The sequence below is a fragment of the Indicator indicator genome, unplaced genomic scaffold (genome assembly GCF_027791375.1).
Source record: "Indicator indicator isolate 239-I01 unplaced genomic scaffold, UM_Iind_1.1 iindUn_scaffold_295, whole genome shotgun sequence".
NCBI lineage: Eukaryota > Metazoa > Chordata > Aves > Piciformes > Indicatoridae > Indicator > Indicator indicator.
The window spans coordinates 2,719-30,000 of NW_026539343.1; the positions used below are offsets into that span (position 1 = coordinate 2,719).

A 27,282-nucleotide genomic window follows, 5' to 3' on the forward strand; every position below is an offset into this window, starting at 1 on the left:
ATAGAGAGGGCTTTAGCAACCTCCTCTGCCAGTTCTCTCAGTACCCGTGGGTGTATCCCGTCGGGTTGCATGGACTTGAACACTTTCAGGTCCTTCAGGTGATCATGAACCTGATCTTCACTTATGATGGGCAGTTCTTCCTCCTGGTCCCTTCCATTAGCTTCCATGACTATTCCAGGAGTGTGGCTGGATGCCCTTGCAGTGAAGACTGAGGTAAAGAAGTCACTGAGAACCTCAGCCTTCTCCAGGTCACTTGTGACCCTTTCACCTGTTTCCTTTCTGAGGGGGCCCACACCTTCCCTAGTCTTCTTTTTACCATTAAGATACCTGTAGAAATTCTTAGTGTTCCATTTGACCTCCCTGGCTAGATTCAATTCAAACTGTGCTTTGGCTTTCCTAAGCAGGTCTCTTGCTGCTCAGGCAGCTTCCTTATATCCCCCCATTCCAGCTGTCCTTTCCTCTACTCCTTGTAGAGCTTCCTTTTAAGTGATAGTGTGTCCAGCAGCTCCTTGCTCATCCAGGCAGGCCTCCTAGCATTCTTCCCTGCTTTTCTCCTTGTTGGTATACATTGCTCCTGGACACAGAGGAGGTGGTCCTTGAACACTGACCAGCTGTCCTGGGCCCCTCTTCCCTCTAGGGCTTTGTCCCACGACACTTTGGCCAGCAGATCCCTGAAGCCATCAAAGTCTGCACGCCTGAAGTCCAGGGTTGTAAGCTTAGAATACGTCCTTCTGGTTGCCCTGGGGATCTTAAATTCAACTGCTTCATGGTCACTGCAGCCAAGGCTGTCTCTGAGCCTCACATTGGTTACCAGCCCTTCCCTGTTGGTGAGAACGAGGTCCAGCATAGCACCTTTTCTTATTGGTTCCTCTACCATTTGGAGGAGGAAGTTGTCATCTATGCAATCCAGGAACATCCTGGATTGCTGGTGCCTTGCTGTGTTGTCCCTCCAGCAGATGTCAGGGTGGTTGAAATCACCCATGAGGACCAGGGCTTGTGACCTGGAAGCTGCTTCTGTTTGCCTGTGGAGGGCCTCATCTGCTTGGTTCTGCTGGTCAGGTGGCCTGTAGCAGACCCCTACAGTAACATCTCCTTCCCCTGTCTTGCCTTTAATTTTAACCCATACACTCTCAACCAGCTCATCATCCTTCCCCAGGTGGAGCTCCACTGATTCCAGCTGGTCACTGACATAGAGGGCAACACCTCCTTCTCTCCTTCCCTGCCTATCCTTCGTAAAAAGCTTGTACCCATCTATCCCTACATTCCAGTCATGGGAATCATCCCACCAGGTTTCAGTAATAGCCACTGTATCATGGCATCCCAGCAGCACAGTGGCCCTTAATTCATCCAGTTTGTTGCCCAAGCTGTGTGCATTTGCATAGAGGCACTTCAGCTGGGCTGGCCCTGTCCTCCTCTTGTGCCATCTCTCCTTGATTTCCACAGAGTGTCCTGGTGCATCATTCGTGGCTTGCCTCAGGGCAGCAAGTTGAGAGCCCTCACTAGCTCTCCATCCCTCTGCCTCTGGTGAGCTGTCCCTCTGTTTGTCACTGGCCAGCAGAAGACTATTAACCCCTTCTCCCTTCAGATCTAGTTTAAAGCCCTATCAATGAGCCCTGCCAATTCCTGCCCCAGGATCCTTTCCCCCCTCTGGGACAAGTGCATCCCATTAGCTGTTTGCAGCTCTGGTGCCTTATAAACCAAGCTGTGATTGTAGAACCCAAAGCCTTGTCGATGACACCAGCCCTGGAGCCATGAATTGACCTCTTGGCTCTTCCTATATATTCCCTTGTCCATCACTGATGATAGAGGAGAACACAAGTTGAGCTCCTGATCCCTTTAGCAGTTTTCCTAAGGTTCTGAAGTCTCTTTTAACTGATTGTGAGCCTCTCATTGTTACATCATCACTACCCACCTGAAAGACCAGAAGTAGGTAGTAGTCTGAAGGACTCAGAAGGTTGGGAACTTTACCTACAAAGTCCCTTACCTGGGCACCAGGGAGGCAGCAGACCTCTCTATGAAGTGGATTTGGTCTGCATATTGGGCCCTCTGCTCCCTTCAGTAGGGAGTCTCCTATAACGATGACCCTACGAGGTTTCTTTACAGGATTAGTTTTGATGGCTGGACTGTGGCAGCCTGTCATTGGTGCAGCTTCTGACCTTCTTGAGTCCTCATCCTTACCTACGACCTGTTCCTCCTGCAGAGCCTCATATCTATAATATATATTTAAGCTATAATATATATTTAAGCTGCTTCTGTGTGTGTAATGAACAAAAGAATTATTTCATTTAAAACATTGCTAAAGGACAGTTTTTTTCTGTAGCACTGTGTTCATTCTTCTTTCTCCAGCAGAAGATGCACCACTTTAGGTTACAAATGAATCTATTTTGTATCGCAGAGCATCAGGGAGACTTAAGAGATTGCATAAAATGAAATTTCTCTGACCATGCCTTAGGATTCAGTTTACTGATTTGTGAAGAAGCCTCTACATCTTCAGATGAGGTATTGGTTAGGAGTGACTAGAATAGACGTAGATCAGTTGGAGGAGACCTGCAGCCATCATCTAGTCCAACTGCTTGACCGCTTCACAGGGCTTAAAGTCTGAATGAAACTGCCCTTTTTCTCTGTGTCTCTCTCCCTTTCTTCAATCACAGATCTCCCTGGCCGTAGCCAGAGAGCGAGGAGTGAGTCGCTGCGCTGCTGGAGCAACATCCCCTTTATCACCATGCCGCTGAGCCGCACGCACGGCAAGTCCTTCGCGCACCGCAGTGAGCTCAAGCACGCCAAGCGCATCGTGGTGAAGCTGGGCAGTGCTGTTGTGACCCGAGGGGATGAGTGTGGCTTGGCCCTTGGCAGGCTGGCATCTATTGTGGAGCAGGTAATTCTGGGACTGACATGGAATGCTTGTTTTTAACTTCAGATGCTTGGTGATTATTGGATGACACAGAGGACTGTGGGAAGATCTTGTGCAACAGTGGTGGCCTTTTAAAGCAGCATGTTGGGATTTCCCCCTGTACTGTGGTAGCATAAATCGTGTAACTCAGTAAATTGGTGCCTGAAGATGTGGTGGGTTGGCCTTGACCAGCAGCTGAGCACCCACACAGGCGCTTGTTTGCTCCCCACACCTCTGCCCCATCACCAGTCAAATTGTGAAGGAAATAGGAAGAGTGAAAGTAAGAAATCAGGGGTTGAAATAAAGTTTTAATAAGCAAAGGAAAGGGGAAAAGAAACAAGTGATAAGGCGATCACTCACTACCTCAACAAGCAGACCAGTGCTCAGCTAGTCACTGAGTGGCAGCCACCTTGGAAGACAACCCCTTCCCCTTTCCTATTCTTCTGCCCTGTTTTTATTACTGAACATGATATGTGGTATTGAACGTCTCTTTGGCTAGTTCTTGCTAGCTGTCCAAAATGCATCTTCCTGAAGCTTCTTGCACAGCCCCTAGCATACCTACTGTGATGGGACATAGTGGGAAAAGGAAAGCCTTAAAGCTGTGCAAGTAGTGCTTATTGTGGGGAAAGAGAAGGCTTTGACGCTATGCAAACACTGTTTAGCAACAGGTAGGACATCAGAATGTTGTCAGCACTGTTACAGTCCTGAAGCCCAGAAATCAGCACCATATGGGCACCAGGGAAATAGGTTAACTTCATGTCAGCCAGACCTAGTACTGAGGGGGAGATTTTCACAGTAAGATTTTTATGCCTAGGTAACATGACTGGGACATTAACTAGACCTAGCAGGAAAGTGGCACTGAAGTTTGTGAAGTCTGCAGGAAAAAGTAGGCTCATCTTGATTATCTGAGCATTTGCAGATTTTTCTCCAGGAGAAAGCTTGAGGCCTCATTATTTGTAGGAAGAACTGGTAGTATCAACTGTGGACGGGTTCTGCAAAGGGAAGTTACTGGTGAGGATTAGACATGTCTTCTCTGGGAAGAAAAGTTAACATAATAAATTAACTTAAGGCATTTAGCTGGAGAGTTTTGAAAAGAATCTGGTCAGATTCATGTAGAATCATAGAATCAGTCAGGGTTGGAAGGGACCACAAGGATCATCTAGTTCCAACCCCCCTGCCTTGGGCAGGGACACCTCACACTAGATGAGGCTGGCCAGAGCCTCATCCAGCCTGGCCTTAAACACCTCCAGGGATGGGGCCTCAACCACGTCCCTGGACAACCCATTCCAGGCTCTCACCACTCTCATGAGGAAGAACTTCTTCCTCACGTCCAGCCTGAATCTCCCCACTTCCAGCTTCATTCCATTCCCCCAGTCCTATCACTACCTGATAGCCTAAAAAGTCCCTCCCCAGCTTTCTTGTAGCCCTCTTCAGATCCTGGAAGGCCACAATAATGTCACCTTGGAGCCTTCTTTTCTCCAGACTGAACAGCCCCAACTCTTTCAGTCTCTCATAGGAGAGGTGCTGCAGCCCTCTGATCATCCTGGTGGCCCTTCTCTGGACATGTTCCAGCATGCCCACATCCCTCTTGTAATACGTGCTCCTGAACTGGACACAGTACTCCAAGTGGGGTCTCACCAAAGTAAGGAAGAAGTAATTAAAAGCTATACTGTTAGAGTTAGCTTCTTCACGCCTAGAATTCCAAGTTATTACATAGTGGCAGCTTTGGGAAGGGATAGTGACTAAGAAGGTTTGTGGAAGCTACTTTGCAGCTTTTTCATATCTTATCTTTCCTTATCTGTAGCAATGGAGGTGGAGGGGTGAGGAGTACCAAAATGTTACCTTGTAATAGTCTTGTGAAAAGTCCAGCATGACTCTGTCATAAAAGCTGGTAGTGTGGAAAGCAGGTTTAGCAGAAGTTACGGATTGCATGCAGGCCTTTGTCTAGCTCCTAAGTGGCTAGGAAGGTATGCAGGAGTATCTTGGAGTGTGGTCATCTTGCTTTGTGCATCCTCAGATGGAACACAACAGTTGCTTAAGCAAGAACTGCTGAGCATAAGGTTATCTGTAATAGCCAGTGCTGTTGTGCTGGCAGTGGTCTTACTGCAGGCCCTGTTTGTCATGTCTGCACTCACAGGTGTCAGTGCTGCAGAACCAGGGCCGGGAGATGATGATTGTCACCAGTGGTGCCGTGGCTTTCGGCAAGCAGCGGCTGCGCCATGAGATCCTGCTCTCTCAGAGTGTGAGGCAGGCACTGCACTCTGGCCAGAGTCAGCTCAAAGACATGGTGAGTGCCTGGTGGCACTGCTGCCCCTCCTTGAATGTTGGGTAATATGTCCTACAGCCACTGCCTGACAGCTGGTCTTTATCTTTGTAGGCTATCCCAGTCTTGGAGGCCCGAGCCTGTGCAGCAGCTGGCCAGAGCGGACTAATGGCTCTCTACGAGGCCATGTTTACACAGTACAGCATCTGTGCAGCTCAGGTAAGGGATTTTGTCTTTCCTAGACTGACTTACTACTTCAGTCAGTGATGGAATTGTTCTTGGATTTGTTTTCTATTGCAGTATATGCAGTTATCTTTACTGTGGTCATGCATTTCTATTGTCATTCTCTTTGAGGGCTTATTATTGTAGTGTAAACAGCAGGAGTGCAGGAGTGGCTTGCTAAGTAATTCTGAAAGGGAGTGATCTCTTGTCAAGGTGGAGCAAATATGCTTTTTCATTTTGGAGTTCCTGTGTGTCCTGCTCCTGTGTATGGGCAGGGGGTGCTTTCTGTTAAGGACTTCACAAAAGCTAAAGTTGGCGATCCAAAGTGAGAGGTTAAAATTTGCGAGTGGCTGAACCACCACATAGTCTGTAGAGTTGACAGAAGTACTCATCTACATTTCAGAACTTGCTGTCCATCTGTTCCTCAAGCCTTTCTAACTTGTGAGTGATTGTATCCCTAGTCTGGGTTTTCCACCTATGCTGAATACTGCAGCTGTGTTAATCAAACTACTCTTAAACAGGCTTGCTTATCTTAAATACTTTGAGAACACAGAATCATATCAGCTATAAGGCCTCACTTGTTGAGACTCTTCTAATGAGTGTGGGAGCCTACTATGAAACCTCACTTGAAGGAACTTCTGCCTGTAGTGCCGTGTAGCTGGTATCACTAATGTGTTTGCAGCATAGCTAATGGGCACTGCAGGTTGTACTAGATCACAATCTTGTTCAAGTCTGCAGACTTGATTTAGAATAATTATTTGCCCATGCCAATGAAGTCAGTGTACACATTGACTCCAAGTGCTATTGTAATGTTTGTGTGGGGTATTTGTTTGCTTAGTTCTCAACTGTCCTATACCAGAGTAAAAATGAAAAAAAAAAAAAATCTCTCAGAGCAAGTACTGAGGTTTTGGGTTTTTCTTGCCTTAAAATAACAAAAAGGGATGTTGTCTGCATACAGGAGACTTTAGGACCAAGATTCTTTCAGAAAAACAAGTGAGCTCTAGAGCTGAGAAACCTTGAGACAAAATCCCCCTCTGCTTGTGACAGTAGAACCATTATACTGGGAGGGAAATCAAAAAATGTAGTATCCTGAGTAATCTGTCAAATTGTTTAGGGTCTTAGTAGTTGTCATCAGCATCCACATTCTGCTTATATATTTGTTTCCAATTTGATTCCTGGAGCCTGTGATCTGTCAGCTTGAGAAAGGCCATTGTAGGCTCCAGTGGAAGGTAAGGCAGCATATAAACCTGAAAGTGTTGTGGAAAAAGTATTTCTCTCTTGGATTCTCTCTCCTTCAGTGTGGCTTGGGTTTCTGTACTGATCTGAAGGTGAACACATTTGTTTATCATGATGTTTTGTGGTGGGCTCAATATGTGTTAATTTCCTCCTTTCAGATCCTAGTCACCAATCTGGATTTCCATGATGAACAGAAACGTCGGAACTTAAATGGAACATTGCACGAGTTGCTAAGAATGAATATTGTCCCTATAATTAACACTAATGATGCTGTTGTTCCACCTCCAGAGCCCAACAGTGATCTGCAGGGGGTAAATGTGGGTAAAGTATTCTAAGGGAGTTGGTCCTGCTTATAGATGGTACAACACTAAATGTATGTTTCACTAATGCCATAATTGGGGACCTCTGAAGCCTGCAACAAAAAATAAAATAAAATAATGTGGACAAGAGGGTACTGGCAGACTATGCTGACCTGTCTGTTTCTGATATAAGACAGTGCTGTAGGGTGAAAGCAGGGCAGATGACATCTGCTGTGCCAAAAGCAAGCATGCCCAGTTTGGTTTCCACCTGAAGTTGCAAGAGACTTCTGCAGGGCATCTGGTACAGCACCCTTGCTTAAAGCAGGGTCAGTTAGTACCTCTTGTCCTGTCACTGGTCCCTGAGGTGGAGAATGCAGGTGCTGATCATGCTGCTTGTCATTTTGGTACTGGTTTACTGCATTCCAAAAGCATATTCCAGAAGTTTTACTGCATTACAAAAGCATTTCACACAAAGATCCCCTCTGAGTTTCCAGTGGGTGTGAGCAGATGAGCTCAGAAGGACCTGGTAGTGCTGCAGTAGCTTTTTTTTGTACCTTGCAGCCAAGTACTTCCTAGTACCTCCTGCAGTTCAGTGTTGCTGATACGAATGTGCATTGCAGGTGATTAGTGTGAAGGATAATGACAGTCTGGCAGCACGACTGGCTGTGGAAATGAAAACTGATCTCCTGATTGTTCTCTCAGATGTAGAAGGTTTGTGAGTCGTTTCTTTATTTTCTTGCTGGATTGAACCTGTATTTGGCCTTCACTGAATTCTTCAGTTCCTGTCTGGTAAAAGGACAATTACAACATGCCACACAAGGCATGCACTCCATGCTGATGCTGTTGTGTAAGCCAAAGAGTGTCTGCCCCACTGCTGAATCTGGGTGGGTGAGAATGCCCTTGAGACTTGTTCCAGAAAACCATGCAGAATTCCATGATACAGTTATGAGTAATATGCAGGATAAAGGCAGTGTGTTTGGAATGAGGAGTATAAGCCAAATAATATTCTACGATAGCTTGCCAGTGTTGGTGTATCTGAGATTTTGGTGAGGACTACCTTTTGCCTGTTCAGTTGTGGGCTTGCATACATAAGCTCTGATTTTGAACATAGAAAAGCTTTAAACTCTCTCTGTAACCTCAACCAAATGTCAGTACTTCCCAGCTTGCATGCTGCCATTCCGCATATGGGCTTCTGGTTTCTTACTCATCATGCTTTTGGTAAAGCTATAGTTCTTGAGTCTGCCTGCTAAATGTTTCCTGCTTCCACTCACACAAAAGGCAGGGTTGATTGAACGCTTCCAGCCCTGTAAAGTGGACTGACAGCTTTCCGGCCTCATGGATGTATTGTTTTTTTCCTTTTTGTCCCATGGGTGAGGAGGATACGTATGAGGAGGGTATATAACACTAATGGATTTTCATTATTTCAGGACTCTTTGACAACCCTCCAGGCTCTGATGATGCAAAGCTCATTGACATATTCTACCCAGGAGACCAGCAGTCTGTAACATTTGGAACCAAATCCCGAGTGGGAATGGGAGGCATGGAAGCGAAGGTAGAAATATGGAACATTTAGGGAGTTTTTACTATGAAGGAAAGTGAGGTGTGAGAAAGGGAGACAGAGAAGATGGTTGTGCTGCAGTTCAGGTGGATCTTACAGGCTGCAGAAGTGGGCAGACAGGAACCTTACGGAGTTCACTCATGGGAAATGCTGATCCTACCCCTAGGGAGAATCAATTCTGTGTACTGTTATGGGCTGGGGAGTTGACTGGCTAGAAAGCAGGTTTACTGAAAAGGATGTAGGGTCCTGGTAAAAACCAAGTGCAATGTGAGCCAGCAGTATGCCCTTTAGGCAAAGCAGGACAACATCATCCTGGGTTGCATTAGAAAGAACATAGTCAGCAGGTTGAGAGAAAATACTATTTCCTTCTATTCCACTCTCGTGAGACCATGTCTATAGAGTTGTGTCTGGTTCTGGACACTGCAGTACAAGAAGGAAATGGCATACTACAGTGAATCCAACTGAGAGGCATGAATATGATTAGAGAATTGGAGCATCTGTCACTAGGAGTGGTAGAGAGCTAGGGGTGCTTACCCCTGAGAAGAGGAGGTTTGTGTATAAATATCTGAAGGCATGATATAGAGATTGCAGACCCAGACTCTTCTCAGTGGTGTCCAGGGAATAGACAAGATGCAGTGGGCACAGACTGAAATACAAGAAATTAAACTGGAATGTAAGAATTTCACAGTGAGCTTGTGGAAACACTGGAGCACGTTGATGAGAGAACTTGCGGAATCTGTTTGGAATTGTTCAAAACCTGACTTGCTCTAGTTGACCCTGTTTGAGCAGGCAGTTGAACTACATGATCTCCAGAGATCCTTTCCATCTGTAGCTATTGTGTGAATATGCTGGAACAGCGTATGGGTTCCTTTAGCGTTTCTTAGATTCACATGAGTTTAAAAGAACAACTAATTACACCCCAGTAGTTTGATAGCTTCACCAAAGGGTTATAATCAATGAGAATACCTCTGTGTCTTAACCAGACTCACAAGGAGTGCTTAGGCTGATCAAACTCCAATGAGTAATTCAGACAGCTAAAGATATTGCATAATGGCTAGAGCCTGAGCAAGAGCAGTGCTCCACAGCACAAGTGAAATCCCATAGTTGCTTGAACTTTATTAGTTATCAAGGGCTAATCAATATCAGAAATGGTCAACAGAATCTTTTAAAGAAACCCCAGACACCCATCTTTAAACCCAGTACAAAAGGAACCTGTAACATAAGGCAGTGGTGATAAAGAGCATGTGAGCAAGGCATCCTCGCAGATGCCCTGAAAAAAAGCTGGCTGTTGGGAAGAGCTGCAGTGCCCTTCCGAAGCAGCAGCCAGCTCAGGGAGGGCAGAGCGCAAATACTTGGGCTCATCTGGGGCTACCTCTGGGCATTCTTGTGGCCTGTTGAGCACTCAGAGTGGTGGAAGAAGTCTTGTTGGGAGTGGTTCAGAAATGAATTTCCTGGAACCGACTGTGTCCTTTGCTGTAGGTGAAAGCAGCTCTCTGGGCCCTCCAAGGAGGCACGTCTGTAGTGATTGCCAATGGAACCCACCCAAAGATCTCGGGTCATGTCATCACAGATATCGTGGAAGGAAAAAAAGTTGGAACCTTTTTTTCAGAGGTAAAACCTGCAGGTGAGTACAGAGTCAAAATTTGGCTAGATCTGTGTAATAACTGGGAAAGCACACTCCTCTGGAAAAACAGATTGTGGAAGGTATTTTCTGAAGCAGGAATAGAAAATGTTGAATCTTCGGCTGAGGTTCCCTCCAGATGATAAACTACTGCATCAGACTTGCATTTGAAGAATGCAACAAATACAATTTCCCCCATTTTTAGCCTTAGGGATATGAAAATGTGGACACAGAATGTGCAGCTGAACTAAGATAGCATTTAATTTCTTAGTATAAATTCCTTTGACACCTCAGTCTTCTGGTATAGTAGGCAGAAATATTTTACTGCTGCTGCATCGCAGGCATAGTGTCACAACTGTTGGAGAAGGTCAGGCTAAAGATCTGTCGCTTTAGCAGAATAGAATTTCATTTAGCAGAGCTGACTTTCATTATATATAAAAACCCATACTAGATTGCTTGTATGAATTTGAACCCACATAAAGACCTAGCATCCCCAGGATTCTGTGTGAGGATAGTCAAGAGCCTTAACTAGATATTGGGTGTAAACTTTGGAGCTGGAACTATGAAGAACCACTTGTTTTAATTTGGATTTGTGGGGATGGGGAAGGTTTTGAATTTTCTTCCCAATAGCTTCATTTGATGCCCCTACTGCCTTTATGGGTGATCAACCCCTGTTCAGCTCTGAAGATGTGAAACATCTGTCTTTCCCTTCGTTATTTCTCTTCCATGTGAAACAGATTTGATCTTAGACAATTTGTACCAAAGCTTACTTGTTCCAAAAACCTACTTATCTCTGTTTCTCTCGTTCGAAACTTTTCATTCTATTGTGGCCTTGTTAAGATGAGCACAACTCAAAATTGCATGTAGCACTCAAGATAGAAATGAAAGTGTGACCAGCTAGGTAGCTGAGGGGAGAGCAGCGGGTGCTGTCTGCCACAGCTTCAGCAAGGCTTTTGACGCTGTCTGCCATAACAATCTTCATAAGTAAGCTTAGCAAGTGTGGGCTAGATGAGTGGACAGTGAGGCGTATCGAGAAATGGCTGAATGGCAGAGCACAGAGGGTTGTGATCAGTGGTGCAGGGCCTGGTTGGAGGCATATAGCGAGTTTGTGTCTCGTCTCTTGTCACTGGGCACCACTGAAAAGAGCCTGTTCCCGTCTTCTATACACCATCCCTTCAGGTATTTGTACATACTGATGAGATCCCTCCTGAGCTTTCTTTTCCATAATAAACAGTCCAAAGTCTTTCATCCTTTCCTCCTATAGAATCGTAGAATCATAGAATCAGTCAGGGTTGGAAGGAACCACAGGGATCATCTAGTTCCAACCCCCCCTGCCATGAGCAGGGACAACTCACACTCTCATATGAGAGATGCTGTGGTCCCTTCGCCATCTTTTGTGGCCTTTCATTGGACTCTCTCCACATTGTCCATGTCTCTCTTGTACTGGGGAGCTTGGAACTGGGTACAGTACTCTGATGCTGAGTAGAGGAGATGGATCACTTCCTTTGACCTGCTGGCAACACCCTTCCTAAGGCAGCCCAGGACACTTGGTTGCCTTTGTGGCAAGGGCATGGTGCTTGCTGACTTGTGGTCATCTTGATGTCCACCAGGACCCCCAGGTCCTCTTCTGAAAAGCTGCTTTGTAGGAAAAGTATGATAATGATGACTTCTCTGTGAGCCCCAATGTGATAAGTCTACATCAGCCATAAAGCTTTTCATCTTATGACCCCATTCTGAGTCACTTTCTGCTATGGCAAACAGCGAAAGTCCCTGTTGAATTTTACAGGCAGTCTTCTGCTATTGTGGCTGATACTGTTGTCTGCGGTCTTCCAAAGAACACACTTTGGAAATGCAAGTACCTTTTTAAAATCATCTGTAGCTGCTTATGTACCTGTCACTTTTCTGGATGAGCACCAAACATACCATACTTTGTATGGTATGGCTTGACTCACAAAAGCTGTTGTAACACTTCTTAAGTAAGGCTATTTAATCACGTGTCTGCCAGTTCCTTTCTTATGCTTCCCACTGTGCCTCTTGATATTTACCATAACGTTGGAATCCCTGCTCTGGCAACTTCTCTGTGCGCCTTCTCAAACAGAGGAGTTGTATTTATCACTTTCAAGTGACCTGCTTTACAGGCAGTCTTAGTTAAAAATCACAAGTTAGTTTATCCATGACCTGCTTGTGAACTCTTTCGGGAAATGCTACCCGAACCTGGTGAAACAGAAGCATTCCATTCCATATCGTTGCACTTTGAGACATATTCTTTGAGATCCTGCCAAAAAAACCCCAACAAATACACCGTCTTTCTTCTACAGGAACCCTTCTGAAATGCATAAAGGGTGAAGCAGAAGGAAATCAATTTTTCTGCAAGCTGTTAATCAGATGGGATTTTGGCTTCTCTTGCACATCTCCTTGCTATTTTGTAATCCTTTCTGGTTTTCTCAGTTGGGTATTTCAACTTGACAGTTTGCCTCCTTTCCTGTTTGCCCTGTGAGTCCTTTTGACACATGGTGCACTCTTGCCTCTGACATGCTGGCCTTTCAGAATCCCTGTGAGGCCTTTTCACATCTGGGGCCGTAGCAGTATTTTGTTTCAGATTTTCAGTTTTGGCCTGCAACAGACTTCTTGAATATATCTGTTTAAGAACTGCTGCTTTCCTACTTCGGCAGGGTGTTGGAAGATGAGAGAGGGCTGGTGTTCACTTCCATGTGTGCTGTTATTTTGTCTGCTGAGCATATCTTGGGGTTTTTTTGCAGGTCCTACAGTGGAGCAGCAGGGCGAAATGGCTCGGGCTGGTGGCAGGACCCTGGCAGCTCTACAGCCTGAGCAGGTGACAGAACAATATGGTCCCACTTGTTAAGCTTGTAAATGGCTTGTTTACAACACAGATTTATAATACAAATGGGCCCCCTGGGACAAGAATCTGTTCTTTGTGTGCCCAGTCCATCATTTGGATTGTAGCATGCTTAAGGAGGTGATAAGAGCAGAAAGAAAATGTACTTTGGGGCTACAAAGTAGTACATGCTTTCCTACAGGGAGTATAGAGAAGTGTAATGGCATCAGATATCACCCAGATATAAGCTGTGATCAGAGGTGCTGAGGAATTACCTGGAATAACTTGCTCCATTCCCTCCTCTCTGTGTGTAGGCTATGCAAAAGAGAAGCTGTAGACTATCAATTGCTGCTCTGATGCTGGGTAGGTAAAATGTGGCATCTGTTGTGAAGAAGACAAGGTAGTCTTAAAGGAAGAACATTGTGCATTTGGTGAAGAAGACTGATCATGGAAAGCAAGATAATGAAAAGCAAAGTAAAGGTCCAAACAGTGTTCAGCCTAATTTTTCAGTGTGATGCAGGCTGGAAGACTCAGCTGGCTCTGAGTATCAGAGCAGTCAGGACAGTGAGAAGATTTGGTCAACATAAATGTACGGCGGGGACCATATGTCAGATGGCAGGGGCTGTGTGTAAGAAATCAGTTCAGAAACTTTTCTTTTTCAGAGAGCAGAGATCATCTATCATCTTGCTGACTTACTAACTGACCAGAGAGAAGAAATTCTCTTGGCAAACAAAAAGGACTTGGAAGAGGCTGAAAACAAAGGTAATGTTTCAAGTCCTTCCATGTCTTGAACGTCTTTAATCTCTCCAGGCCTTGAAGGAAATGAGCAGAACTGGAATTTTCTGTCACCTGGGATCAGCTGTCACAGATCAGTGAGCTCAGGACCTTGAGAGCTTGTCAGGGTGAACAGTGCAGCGTCTGTAGTTACACAAAACAGGTGCCTTTCATCAGGGAAGATTCTCAGGCCTTGCAAAACAGCAAGCAGTGTATTGTAAAAAACCCCAACAGAACAACAACAACAAAACAATCCGCCCCAAACCTGCCCTCCTCTCACCCCCAACAACAAAAACAGCCAGCCAAACCCAAACCAACACAAATTAGTGCTGCCTTTTGCCAGAGGCCACCAACTTTGTAAACAGGCTGTAACAAACACCATCTCTGTCACTGTCATGCATATAGTGAGCATTTTCTGGGCTGTTTAACATAATGTCTGGCTCCTGAGGGGAGGGCTGTCACCTCTCCAAAAAGAACCTTGTGCCCTTCTGACTGAGGAAGGTTCTCTTTGGGAGGTTCACATTAAACCCATTCTCCTGTGCTGGACTGCTGCCTTCCTGGGGAAGCTGGGACTGGGACGTGTCCATACAGAGATGTCCAGCATATGAAAACGAGGCATCCTGGACAGTCATACTTTGTGTAAGGTGCCAGGGAACCATTGCATGCTGGCCAGAGTGCGTGAGGGGGACCTGGCTGGATGAACTCGCTGTCTGAATGTGTTCAGACTGGAAAATTCAGGCAGCTTGCCCATTCTGAACAGAGGGGCTGTGCGTGTGCCCATGCTTTGGGATTTCTGTCTGTGACATCAAAAGATGGAGTTGCTCCCCAAGCCTTCCAGAAATACTGCAAAGGTAGAAATTTGTAAGCGATTAAGACATACAGCAGTTCTTGAAATAGGACAAGTATTCTTGAAATAGGACAAGTATTCTTGTGGGTGTTGATGTTGCTTCATGTACAAATCACTTAAACCACATTAAGTGAAAATGTGATGGTGGGTGAAATTATCGCCACCTTTGAGTGGTTTTATTGTGGCTACTGGACTGCATTTTTCATTTGCTGAGGTGTGGGAAATAGTTGAGTTTTCCTTTGGCTCACTACTTAAGTAGCTTTTTCTTGAGCCTAGCCAAGGCCAATCTGCAGCAGCTGTCGTTGTGTCTCCTAGGGAGGCTGGCGCTGCCATTGCTGAAGCGCCTGAGCCTGTCCACGTCCAAGCTGAACAGTCTGGCCATCGGCCTGCGGCAGATCGCAGCCTCCTCACGGGACAGCGTGGGCCGCGTGCTGCGCAGGACGCGCGTGGCCAAGGACTTGGAGCTGGAGCAGGTGACAGTGCCCATTGGCGTCCTCCTCGTCATCTTTGAGTCCCGGCCTGACTGCCTGCCGCAGGTATGTGCGGAGGGCAGATGGCGCTGCTGGCCGCTCTGTAGTGACAAAGGGAAGGATGCTTCTCTTGGTGAGCAGTTGAGGCTGCAAGAGCAGTCCCTCCCTGAAGGGACTCTTGCTTGGGCTCTTCCCAGATTGATTCTGTTGGCATCCCTATTTTTCCTGCAGGGAAATTCTCAGGACTTGTTTATGAAGTGTTTTGAGTCATTCAGGCCTGGTGTTTCGGTCTGGTTGGTTGGTTTGTTGTTTAAACTCAAGGTGCAAAAGGGCTTCTCTGAGGTTTAGATGGTGCAGCTCCTGCAACTGTCTTACACATTTGCGTTCAAGGGCCTAGCTCCTGGCTTGAGAGGCTCCTACCATAAGATGCTGGTAATTAATTGGTAACTGTTTGGAATATATTGTGGGGGGAAAAAAAAATAATAATTAAAAAAAAAATTAAAAGCTGAGCACAGAAAGCATGAAACTTCCAGACTTTGAGTGGTTTGTCCCATCCTAATTATCCTTGTGTGCAGTGAGGCAGAATGGTAGCTTTTACGTGGTTGTAGTTGGATGGGTGTGAGGAGGAGCGATGTTCTAAATTCTTAAGCACTGAAGTTGCTGGAAAGGCTAGTGAAAAATCTCAAGTAATGTCCTATAAGTGAATGTAATTTATCTTGTGCCAGGAATGAGGCAGGCATCTTAAAGGCAAATATCTTCATCCGCAACGCTGTGTGGGGGCATTGCTGTGAGTAAATGTTGTTATAATGCATGAAAACATGGGGACTGAACTAACATTTCAGAGGCAACCTTGATCTTGTTTTCTAACTCCTGACTGCTTTACTAAGCAACTGTAGTGGATTTAATAAGAAAACAAAAAACCCGTCATTATCAACGGTGTCTCCCACAATTAACATTAGGTGTCTAGGAGCAAGATTGATTGATTGAGGAGTTCTCTAACATATGAGCAGTTGTTTAAGGAGAAAGAGATGGGTACAGGCAATTTAAGAGGAAGTGAGACTCAGCTGCTAGACAGATTGGTACTTCATGCCTGAATTTTGTGAGTGGTCCCTCCACGTTTCGTACTGAAAGGAAGTATGCTCAAGGTGAAGTTCCCTTGAAACAAAAAGGCACTGGTCTTCCTTCTCCACCATTATTAGTTCCATGCTGCTAGCTCTGTTCTTCATAGACAACCAGTGTGTTTCCTTGTTGAATTGTAATCTGTTTTCCTGAACTTCTGCCTTGGTCTCTTGCCTTCTGTAGCTGATGTCTCCCTCTTTCTGTTCCATCTTTATCTTAACTTGAAGCTTACACCCAACTGATTCTTATTGGCTTTCCCCCTGGCTTTTGTTCTAAAGACATGGAACAGCTGGTCAGAGTAGTTGCTTTTCTTCCTGCCAGCCTCCTGTCATCATACTCTTGTCAGGTCTTCTGATGCAGCTTCAGAGGATCATCTCTGATACTTCTGCATTTGAATTGGATGTTTTCTGTCCCATGGTGTAGTTGATAGTAGGATGATATCTGAGTGCAGAGGAGCAGTTGCCTCCTTTTAGTTTATTACTGCATCTCATGCTTGTTTGGGTAAGCAATTACAGGAGAAAATTGACTTTGCACTTGAAGAGAGCATGTTCAGTGTGCCCTCTGGAGGTAGCTTACCCAGCATTAGGTCAGTGCTCAGAGTTTGGCCTTGAGCTGCACTAAAGGTGGAAGAGTTCCAGATTACCAGTTCAGATTTAATAAGCTTACTAAAAGCATATACAAATAACATCTTTGCCTCTGATACTTATAAGGCCAGATTGCAAGTGTCTTTCACAGACTGCTTCCTGTAGATTCCACCAAGTCCAATTGTTGCCATGAAGTGTAGTCATGCATGCTCTTCTATTCTTTGAAGGGTTTCAACTATTCTGAAACCACTTACCTTCTGTTCTTTCAATCACAAATGTTTGTGTGTCTTAATTCTTGATTAGTGTTTTTCTTTTAATTTTTTCAAATGAGCTCCTAACTGTTCTGTTACATCTGCAGAGTAGCATTCTTTACTTAAATTAGCTTTCTCCCATGAAACTGACCTTTGGAGAAGCAGATAGGTATAAGGTACTTTTGAAAACACAGGAATCAGACTGCTTTTTAGTGTCCAGTTCATAAGTTGGACACACAATATCTCTAAGGCAGACTTTCTAGACTATTATACCTTAGTGTGTTTTTCTAAAGTATTTTTATTTTTTGATATTCTTTTCAATCCTGGCAGCAGGATGAGGTAGACTATCAAACACTGTTACTTGTTTGATATTAGAAGGGGACAGAAAGTGATCTGAGGAGATATATCTGATGGGTTTAGATGCTGATTCATACAGAAAAACATTAAAGTGTGCTACTAATTAACTGCTTGTTAGGTGTGAGCCTAGGTGATTCTGGAAACCACATCTTGACAGCATGCAACTGATACATACTAATGAGTGCAGGTTTGGTGGTGATACATACAGATGATGATAATGATACGTGCGAGCTTTCCCAGGGGATGGTAATACAGTGGGAAAATGAAGCAAAACAAAACCAAAAACTACTTAAAATGCTTAATTGATTTGTTCTAAAGATTCTGGAGGGGAGGCAATTTTGTTTTCTAAGGGAATATGTGCTATTTTTATTTTCCTTTCTTTCAAATAGACAAATTGTGAGGCCATTGTGAATGGGATTGGGGTGAGGAAAGCAGAAATAAGAAAGTAAAGGAGAGCTTTATCACCCCTAGGTGGAAAAGAACAAAACTATCCGTTTTACCCCTGTGTTAAGGAGGTTTTCAGTTTAGTTGGGAAAAACATTAATAAGAATTAGTGTGTGAAGACTAAACAAGTTGGATATATGTTTTGCACAGCAAAAGTATCTATTTATCTGACTTGCAGAAAGCTGTGGCTTCTTTAGAGTGTTTCTTTGAAGTATGGTCTGTGTTACTGGACTCTAATGTGTGAAATTTGGCATCTTAATCAGAAAGGCCACAATATCATTTTGTTCCTTCTGCTGATAAACATGGAAGCAAAATGATACAGGTGATGCCGAGCCTGTTGTCTGGAAGGTTTTTTTTCCCCACACTTACGTGTTGTCTGTTTATGACTTGGGTTTTAAACTGCATGATGAAAATGTTCTTCCTGCTTGTAGGAACAGCTCGTTAGCCACTTTGTGCTAGAGTGGTTAGGGACATGAGTTGCTGCACCTAAAGTTATTCTTCTTGGGGTGATTGCTCACACAACTTCCCAGTTCATATTAGAGCCAATGTCCAGGGTTTGCTCTGACTTGTCCACTGCAATTTCCCCTGAACACACGTTTGTTCCTGAAGCTCTAACACATTGCATCTCTGGAGCTCAGTGTGCTGGTGGGTCGTTGTCAGGATGTTTATGCTGCTGTAACATAAAAACCAGTAAATAACACTGAGTACACTGGTAAGATTAAAAATCCTGTTCTTAATCTGTTTGGTGAGACAGATGAGACAGATGACTTTTCTCTGCTTTTTAAAAACTATTTTTAAAAAGAAATCCTTCTGTGACAGGTGTCTGCTTTGGCCATAGCCAGTGGAAACGGCTTGCTGCTTAAAGGAGGGAAAGAAGCAGCACATAGCAATCAAATCCTTCATCATCTGACACAGGAAGCACTCTCCACTCATGGAGTCAAAGATGCGGTGCAACTAGTAGGTACCTAGAGTGAAATCAGCAATTGCTTTGCTGTGGTTTATATAAAAAGCATGGGCAGAATCTGAGAGCTCAAAACGTAGGCTGTTTGTATTGCAACCCCCACAGGTGAACACAAGAGAGGAAGTAGAAGATCTCTGCCGTTTGGATAAGCTGATAGACCTAATCATTCCACGTGGTTCCTCACAGCTAGTCAGGAATATCCAGAAAGCTGCAAAGGGAATCCCAGTGATGGGACACAGTGAAGGAATCTGTCATGTGTACGTGGACACAGATGCCAGCGTTGAGAAGGTCACACGAATAAGTAAGCTGGGAGAGGGTGTTTGGAATTCCACAGGTGTAACTGGACTTCCATTTCTCATCTTTGGAGTATATGATATGCTTATGGTAATTTATAATTCAGAATCTTTGTCATAAATGTTAAGTAACCAATTACCTACTCTTAAACCTCAGTCAGAGACTCCAAGTGTGAATATCCTGCTGCCTGTAATGCTCTGGAAACTCTCTTAATTCACCGAGACTTGCTGAGGAGCCCGTTGTTCGATCAGATCATTGACATGTTGAGGGTAGAACAGGTTAGTCGCTCGTGTTTTGGTTTGAGGGCTTTTTCCTAGCACGTTAGAAGCATTTGGTCTGGGTGGTGCAAGTTTAAGATGGCACAACACTTAACTTATCCATGGTTCTTTGTACATGTAAATGAACTTAGAGAGAACTTTCTCTGCTTCTCCGCACAAGCTCCAAAGAAATGATCTGAAAGCAGCTTTTTCCGGACAGCTACATGTCATTATTGGGATACAAAAAGTAGTTCCTTTTTCATTGCAGAGATCATCTTCTGCCATAGAAGAGCATTTACACAGCTCCTCTTTCCTTACCCCTTCTTAATTCTGATTTTAATTGCTGTTAACCTCCCAGATACAAAGCCTCTTCTTCTCGAGTCTATTAATTTAGCTTCTTACCCAAGTGAATTCCTTTCCTTTTTTAATCCTTTCTGAATCTACTTCATCTGTGTTTTTTTTTTTTTAAACCTTGCATGGCCTTTATCCCCAACCATTTTCCCTCCTAGTACATGAAAGGAATGGTGGATGGCCAGTGCACTAATTACTTGCCTTGACATGGGTCATGCTTTGTCAGTAAAGGTAGCAGAGTTGCATCAGGATGACTGAGTGATGTGATTGCATGACATAATTTTGAATGAGTCCTGATCAAGGGGTTCATTATGGTAGGTAGCCAAGCTAGCATGTCAGCTATTGTACCCTGTTGCTAGTTCACCGATCTGCAAAATTTGCCAAAGTGTAGGCTAATTTTTCGTACACTGCATAAAATGAACATTAGAGTCACTCTAAGCACCATAAAAGGAGTAAAAAGCAAGGAACTTTTTGGGTTGAAAGAAAATTAGTTTCAAGTGAAGGACAGAAGAATAAATAAAAAGGGAAGAAGAGGGAGAAAAAACAACATATGCAAAAAAACCCCATGAAACCAAGAAAACAACAACAAAAAACCCAAAACCAACTGAAAAAAAAAAAAGTAACACACCAAAACCAAACTCAACCCCTAAAAGCCTTTGCAAGTGAGCCAAAGCTGATTGCTTACTGTCTGCCACAAGCAGACCATAGCCCAGCCGGTCTCTGAGCGATGCCTGTGGTCTTCAAGACCCATCTTGTCTCAGGTAGTAGTGTTGCACATTGAACATCCCTTTGGACAGTTTGGGTCTGCTGTCGTGGTTGTGTCCCCTCCCAGCTTCCAGTGCACTGTGAACCTTCTCACTAGGGGAACAGAGCTGGGGAAAAAGAGAAGAGCCTTCACATGCTACCAGTTGTGTTCAACAACAGGCAAAACACTACGCTTTACAAAACTGATTTAGTCACAAGTTCAAGACACAGCACCATAGGGACTGCTATGAAGAAAATTAACTTCATCCCACATAGGCTACAGAAAGCTTTACTGTCACCTGGAAGGGTTTGGTATGGTCAGCAGCATAAAATGTTTCTGGTATTACAGGTGAAGATTCATGCTGGCCCAAAGTTTGCATCTTACTTGACATTCAGCCCTTCAGAAGTGAAATCTCTGCGCACAGAATATGGGGACCTGGAGTGCTGCATTGAGGTGGTGGATAGTGTTCAAGAGGCTGTTGAACATATCCATAAGTATGGAAGTTCTCACACAGATGTTATCATCACAGAGAACGGTTAGTGATCAGTCTGCCTCCTTAAGCTACTGCTTTGGTTTCACTGCTGATTCTTCTTGTTAGTGAAACTGCTTACATTGCAGTAGTTGTTCTTCTCTTGGGTCTGTAGTAGGTATATGAGCCAAGGGAGCCTCAGAAAGCACGTTGTGTGCCATTCATTCCAGGAGGTTAAGGAACGGACATGAGAGATTGGCTGAGGGGAATTGAGCACATGCTCTTGTCAGGCAAATTGCTGTCTGCTCCTGTTCTTCAGACTTATTCCATCAGAGAGTTTTGTAGGGACATCTCCTGGAGATGTGTTTAGGCCTCTGAAGACTGATGAAGTGAGCTTCTATAGTATCTCAGTGGAAATAGAGCTGATTTTTAATGTTTGTTTTGTTGCTAAGAGTGACTAACCTGCAGCTCACAGCCTTACGCTGAATGGAGTCCTCCAGAGGACTAACACTTGTGTCACTGCTTGAGCATGCTTGGGTCTTGCATGTTCTGTATTACACTGGGTGAGTTAGCTGATCCCATGTGATATTTTTCTGCATGGTATTTCCCAAATATTACCTGCAGTAGCAACTTGGTTCAGAATATTTCATCATCGGGAACAGTTCCGTGTTTGAGATTAATGGAGAACTGACTCTGTAGTTTAACTCTCCGATTGCAAAACGTTGCACAGGATAGCTGTCTTTTCTTCCTAACCATACAACTATCCCTGTTTGTAGGTTAGACTTGATGTATTTAGAAGTAGGAGACCTTTTTGCTTTCTTCTAATCTTTGCAAGCTGTGTCTACTTGATAAGCATGCGGGGAAGAAGGTATGAATGAGCAGTAACCTAGACTGTTCACAAGTACTGTCTGATGGGTTTGCATGTCAAAGTTGTGTTTGCTCACTGTATTATGTTGTGTTTATTGGAATGCCTGACTGTTCTGTATGTACTAGATTTTATTTTTCTTTGTGCTTCTTCCCCAGAGAAAACAGCAGAGTTGTTCCTCCAGCATGTGGATAGCGCTTGTGTTTTCTGGAATGCCAGTACCCGGTTCTCTGATGGCTATAGATTTGGACTTGGTAAGAGAGAAAATACTGCAGGGATATGACTGCAGGATTTGCTGTTGTGTGGGAAGTGTGGCACTCTGAACCCTGGGAAGACAGCACTCGTCTCTGATCTCACTGTCTAAGGTTTTCAGGAAAGGTATTGTAGAAGTTGAAGCCAAGACATGCCATCCACACAGGTCAGCAGACCGCTCAGCATCGCTCTTCTGCAGAGCTAGATAATGCTGCTGCACAGACTGCCTAGATTAATAGCAGGGAGCAAAGATGGTTTGGATCCTCTGCAAATCTATTCAATCAAAATAAATGTTGTATGCATGTAATGATAGAAAATGCAAATCAGCACCCAAAACTGGTGAACAGTTTTTCTTTTCTGATGATGCTATAAAGAATGCCCTGCTTTACTACTGCTGGGCAGACTGAGCTGATTGTGTGCCAGCCCTGCAGCATTGAGGAATGAAAGGCAGGAAATAAATGGGATGTCACATACTTAAGTGAACTGCAGAAAATGAGGGAAATGTTCTTTCCTGAAACTCAGAAATCTCTGCAGCAGGTTATTGTTGTATCAGCTGGAACATTCGGTGTGCCATGTAATTAAAAACTGCAGTTAAGATCTTGTGATAGCTCCTCAATGTGATTTTAAAAAAAAGGAGAAGAACGAATGAAAAAGGACATAAGAGCACAATCGGCTTGTTCAGGTGCCTTTTTTTAAGGATGAAACTCTCAGGAAGCAAGTCTAAGAGATACCCACCTTTCTTTCTCTCTAAAAATAAATGTAGCAGCCACAAGTATAAACATTACAATTTATAGTTAAGGTCCTCTAACTTCTTAAATCAAGTAAACATGACTTCTGGCTTGTGGGGAGCAGCAGAGGAAGGCAGCTCACTGAAAGGCAGGCAGCTGTTTTTACATCAAAGTGCAAAACTGCTTAGTATGAAGTGAATGTCTTCTGAGGGTTAACTACCATTATCTTGTGTTTTCTGCAGGTGCTGAAGTGGGAATTAGTACTTCTCGTATCCATGCCCGTGGACCAGTGGGAATTGAAGGACTCCTGACTACGAAGTGGTTGCTGAGAGGGGACAATCATATTGTTTCTGACTTCTCAGAGCATGGGAGCATGAAGTATCTTCATGAGAGCCTCCCCCTCCCTCAGAGAAATATCAATTAAGAACACTGGGGTATAAGTATTTTCTGAAGATGTTCAGGCTTTAGGGCACTCTTTGGGGTGGGAGTTCGGTTTTCATCTTCTGGAAACTCAGTCACTGTGCAGTACAAGGAGTACAAAATTAACCCATTTCCAAGATATTTTTTTTCCTCCTACTTGTTTGCCTTAGTATCTGTAAACTGATCTCACTTTTTCCAGAGGGTCCCAGGCCTCTTCAAAACATAAAGGTGAAAAAAGGAAAGACTTAAATATCTGCTGCATTTTAATTTTTTTTTTCCAAAATGCTTCCTATAGCAAATATGCTATGTGATGGAGCTTTTTTTTTTTTTTTTTTCTTGTTAAGTCTGTGTTTTATTCAAATACCTGTTTTGGGGAACAAACTTGATAGTTGCCTTTTTTTTTTTTTTTTTTTTTTTTCCTTTCAGTCATGTAAATGGCAACTTCTAAAAGCAGGAAAGCTTTACACTTTCTTTGATCACTTTTGATAAGAATAGATGTTCAAAACGCGTAGTAAGATTTTGACTAAGAAACCTTTTATATCTTAATGTCTTTGTACTGTTGCCTGTTGTAGATAAATAACAGAACTGTATACTGCATAAATTTTGTCACTTGTACCAAAGGTTTATTTTTCTTTGGTTTTATATAAAACATAACTTTTCATATTCCCTCCTCTTAAAGTAATATTGCTTTGGCTTTTCCCGATTAAATCTGTGAAGAGAGCTTTCCTCAGTGCATGGCAGCAAGGGTGTTCAGGCTTGTGCCGTTGACGCCACACTCACAGCTCTGCCTCCATCGAGCGAGGTGCAGCGGGTGGCCTGGTGCTCCATGAACACCCTGTAGACCTGTGGGTCCAGGCAGAGTCTAGCACCACAATGTTCATCTGATACTTTGTCACCGTTCCCTGAGCTGTATAGAAGCCTGTTCTGTCTCTTACTGGGTATTGAACCCCTGTCCACAAAACAATACATCCGTGGAGGGAGTCAGGACTGGTTTTTGAGATCAGTCGTCCCAAGTGAACACACACCAATCCACAGGCCCAGGTGAGGTGCATGAACAAGTGCTGAGAGAGCTGGCACATGTTGCTGAGCCTCTCTCCATCATCTATGGAAAGTCATGGAGAATAGGAGAGGATGACTGGAAGAAAGGAAATGTCACTCTGCTCTTCAGAAAAGGCAAGAAGGAGGACCCAGGTAACTACAGACCAGTCAGCCTCACCTCCATCCCTGGAAAGATGATGGAGCAGCTCATCCTGGAGATTGTCTGTAACCACATGCAAGACAAGAAGGTTAGCAGGAGCAGCCAACATGGATTTACCAAGGGGAGATCCTGTCTGAGTGATCTGATAGCCTTTTATGAAACGATGACCAAATGGGTAGATGAGGGCAGAGCAGTGGATGTCATACACCTTGACTTCAGTAAAGCTTTTGATAGTCTCCTGTAACATCCTCCTAGAAAAGCTCAGGAGCTGTGGCACAGGTGGCTGTCAGTGAGGTGGATTAAGAACTGGCTCCACCACAGAGTTCAGAGGGTCGTCATCAGTGGCACAGAGTCAACTTGGAGGCCTGTGGCAAGTGGCGTTCCCCAGGGATCGGTACTGGGTCCAGTTTTGTTTAATATCAACGACCTGGGTGAGGGCATTGAGAGTACCCTCAGGAAGTTTGCTGATGATACAAAACTGGGGGGTGGCTGACACCCCTCAGGCTGTGCTGCCATCCAATGTGACCTGGACAGGCTGAGAGCTGGCTGCAGGCAAACCTCATGAAGTTTAGTAACGACAAGTGCAGGATCCTGCATCTGGGGAGGAATAATAGCAGGCAGCAGGACAGGTTAGAGGCTGCCCTGCTGGAAAGCAGCTCCATAGAGAAAGACCTTGGAGTGCTGGTGACAGCAAGTTCTGCATGGAACAACAATGTGCTCTTGTGGCCAAGAGAGCTAATGGGAGCCTGGGGTGCATCAAGAAAAGTGTCCAGCAGGTCTAGGTAAGTTCTTCTACCTCTCTACTCTGCCCTGGTGAGATCATGCCTGCAATAATGTGTCCAGTTCTGGGCTCCCCAGTTCAAGAGGGACAGAGAGCTGCTGGAGAGAGGCCAAGGGAGAGCCATGAGGATGATTAGGGGACTTGAGCATCTCCCATGTGAAGAGAGACTGAGAGCTCTGGGGCTGTTTAGTCTTGAGAAGAGAAGGCCGAGAGGGGATCTGATCAATGTCTATCAGTATCTGAGAGGTGAGTGTCAAGTGAAGGAGGCCAATCTCTTTTCAGTGGTGCACAGTAATAAGGAACAATGGATACAAACTTGAACATAGAAGGTTTCACCTCAACATGAAGAGAAACTTCTTCACAGTGAGGGTGATGGAGCCCTGGAGCAGGCTGGCCAGAGAGGTTGTGGAGTCTCCTTCGCTGGAGACTTTCAAGCTGAAGGTACAAATCTTACCAAGAAGGGGGTCCCTGGGTTGGGTGGAGAAAAAGGAGGACAGCCCCTCAGCTGTCTCTGTCTTTCCTTCCATGATGCCACGTGGGGCAACGATGCAGCAGAGGAGCAGTGAGTGAGGGATGAGGGCAGGCTCCCAAAAAGGCTGCTTGCAGCCCTGAATGTTTGAAATGCCTGAACGTTCCTGGAGGGGATGAAAACCTTGGAAAACTGTGAGTGTGAGGTGTTCCAGCACAGGAAAAGCTGTGCTGTCTATCCAGAGATTACAGAACGGTAGTAATTTGTATGCAAAAGGGCTTTGAAATTACCCCCACTGTATCCTGTATTATATAGAAAGGCTTCTGAATATAAAAGCAAATCCTAAGTACAGCCACAGGGGGGGGTTGAAATATAAGTTGTGTATATATAAATTAAAAATAGAGGATTTTCTTTTGTGTGTTGTGTATTTGTTTAAAATTTAAATGGTAAAAAACGAACTGAGCCCAACTGAGCTGAGCCCCACGCACAGGGGCAGGAGAGGCGCCGTCAGTGCTCCGTGCTGCCACCGTGTGTTCAATTGTCGACACTGCAGGTGTGCAGCAGCGTGTGCCGCCCTACCGGTGCACCGTGCTGCTGCCTCGTCTCTAAGTGCCCTGAATGCTTGAATGGTTGAAAATTCTCGATAGGTTGGTGGAGGAGGGAGGGAGAGATTAAAAATTATTTAAACTTGTAGCTATTAGTGTGAGGAGTTAAATAAACAGAAATCTCTTATTTTTAAATAGCTATTAAAAAATTTGCATTCATTTATAGTTAAAAAAGGATTTTAAAGCAAAAAGCCTTTTATCTATCCTATTCTAAAGAGGATTTTGGAAGATGGAAACCGGTGATGCCTTGCGGCCGGAGAGTCCCTGACGAGTTGGTGCCTGCGCCACGGAGCCTTTCGTTGCTGTGGGACTGCTGCGGCGAATCGCTACGGACCCCGCGCGGTGCTATGGACGCCGTGCGCTGCTATGGACCCCGCGCGGTGCTATGGCCGCTGCGTCTTCGAGCGCCGCCTTGTTGCGCACGAGCCGCGGAGCCGCAGTGACCGAGCCCCGAGGCCGTGAATTGTGCTCACTTCGTATATAGCTCGTGGCGAAGAATTTGTATTTTTATTACCTCCCCGCCTCACCACCTCCTCATTTCGCAGTACGGGGTCAGGATCCTGCTGGGACAAGAGAACTCCAAGGCAGGACGGCCCCAGGTGTGGCAGAGTGCCCGGGGGCAGAGCCGGGGGCAGGGCAGGCTCCCGCAGAGAGGTGGTGGCAGGTGTGGGGCAGAAGCGGCACAGAGGGCCGGGTGTGTGCTGAGCGGCTGCGAGAGTCCTGAGGAATATGGAAGAGGGCCGGGGGGGGTCAGCTTGGAGCTGAGGCAGCTGTGAGCGCTGCAGCAGGGCCGGCGGAGAGGCCGGGGGCGGCACCAGGCTCTGTGAGCCCTGAGGCTCCCCGCGCACCGCCGCTCCGCTCTTCCGCTCCTCAGGGGTCGGCGCCGGCCACATCCCCTCCGGCCTGGGCTCCAGAGGTGTCGGTGCGAGCACTGGAACGGGCAGAGGCGCTCGGCTCTGCCGGGAGAGCTGAACCCCAGCCTGGGGCCGCGGAGAGTGTGGTGGCCGTCCCGGGGCAGAGCTGCGGCGGTTAGACGTCTGTCAGGTACCTCAGAGGGGTTTGGCGGAGCCGTGCGGGCGAGCCTGGCCAAGGGTGTGAGAGGGAGCAGGGAGAGCT

At 45.2% G+C, this 27,282-nt stretch overlaps 1 protein-coding gene across 3 annotated transcripts; it reads left to right on the forward strand.

Annotated features, from left to right (window-relative positions):
* The first annotated feature begins 2,826 nt into the window (after nucleotides 1-2,826).
* On the forward strand, nucleotides 2,827-23,345 carry ALDH18A1 (aldehyde dehydrogenase 18 family member A1). 3 transcript variants are annotated; one of them, XM_054399032.1, is made up of 16 exons: nucleotides 2,827-2,875; nucleotides 5,028-5,177; nucleotides 5,268-5,372; nucleotides 6,770-6,928; nucleotides 7,531-7,621; nucleotides 8,338-8,462; nucleotides 9,948-10,092; nucleotides 12,849-12,922; nucleotides 13,588-13,687; nucleotides 14,862-15,082; nucleotides 18,591-18,728; nucleotides 18,838-19,033; nucleotides 19,183-19,304; nucleotides 20,728-20,914; nucleotides 21,872-21,967; nucleotides 22,936-23,345. In XM_054399032.1, the coding sequence occupies exons 2-16, from the start codon at nucleotides 5,058-5,060 to the stop codon at nucleotides 23,115-23,117; spliced, it is 2,061 nt and encodes a 686-aa protein (XP_054255007.1). In that variant the 5' UTR covers nucleotides 2,827-2,875; nucleotides 5,028-5,057; the 3' UTR covers nucleotides 23,118-23,345. The 3 variants fall into 3 exon arrangements, with proteins under 3 accessions (XP_054255007.1, XP_054255008.1, XP_054255009.1); XM_054399033.1 differs by having other exon boundaries at nucleotides 6,770-6,922; XM_054399034.1 differs by lacking the exon at nucleotides 5,268-5,372.
* Nucleotides 23,346-27,282: the final 3,937 nt, after the last annotated feature.

Excerpts from the sequence above, each read along its gene's own strand:
- ALDH18A1 (XM_054399032.1), top strand. The coding sequence starts at position 5,058 with ATGATGATTGTCACCAGTGGTGCCGTGGCTTTCGGCAAGCAGCGGCTG. Across the intron at positions 18,729-18,837 it reads TCAAAGATGCGGTGCAACTA|GTGAACACAAGAGAGGAAGT; the intron begins GTAGGTACCTAG and ends CAACCCCCACAG. Across the intron at positions 19,034-19,182 it reads TGAGAAGGTCACACGAATAA|TCAGAGACTCCAAGTGTGAA; the intron begins GTAAGCTGGGAG and ends CTTAAACCTCAG.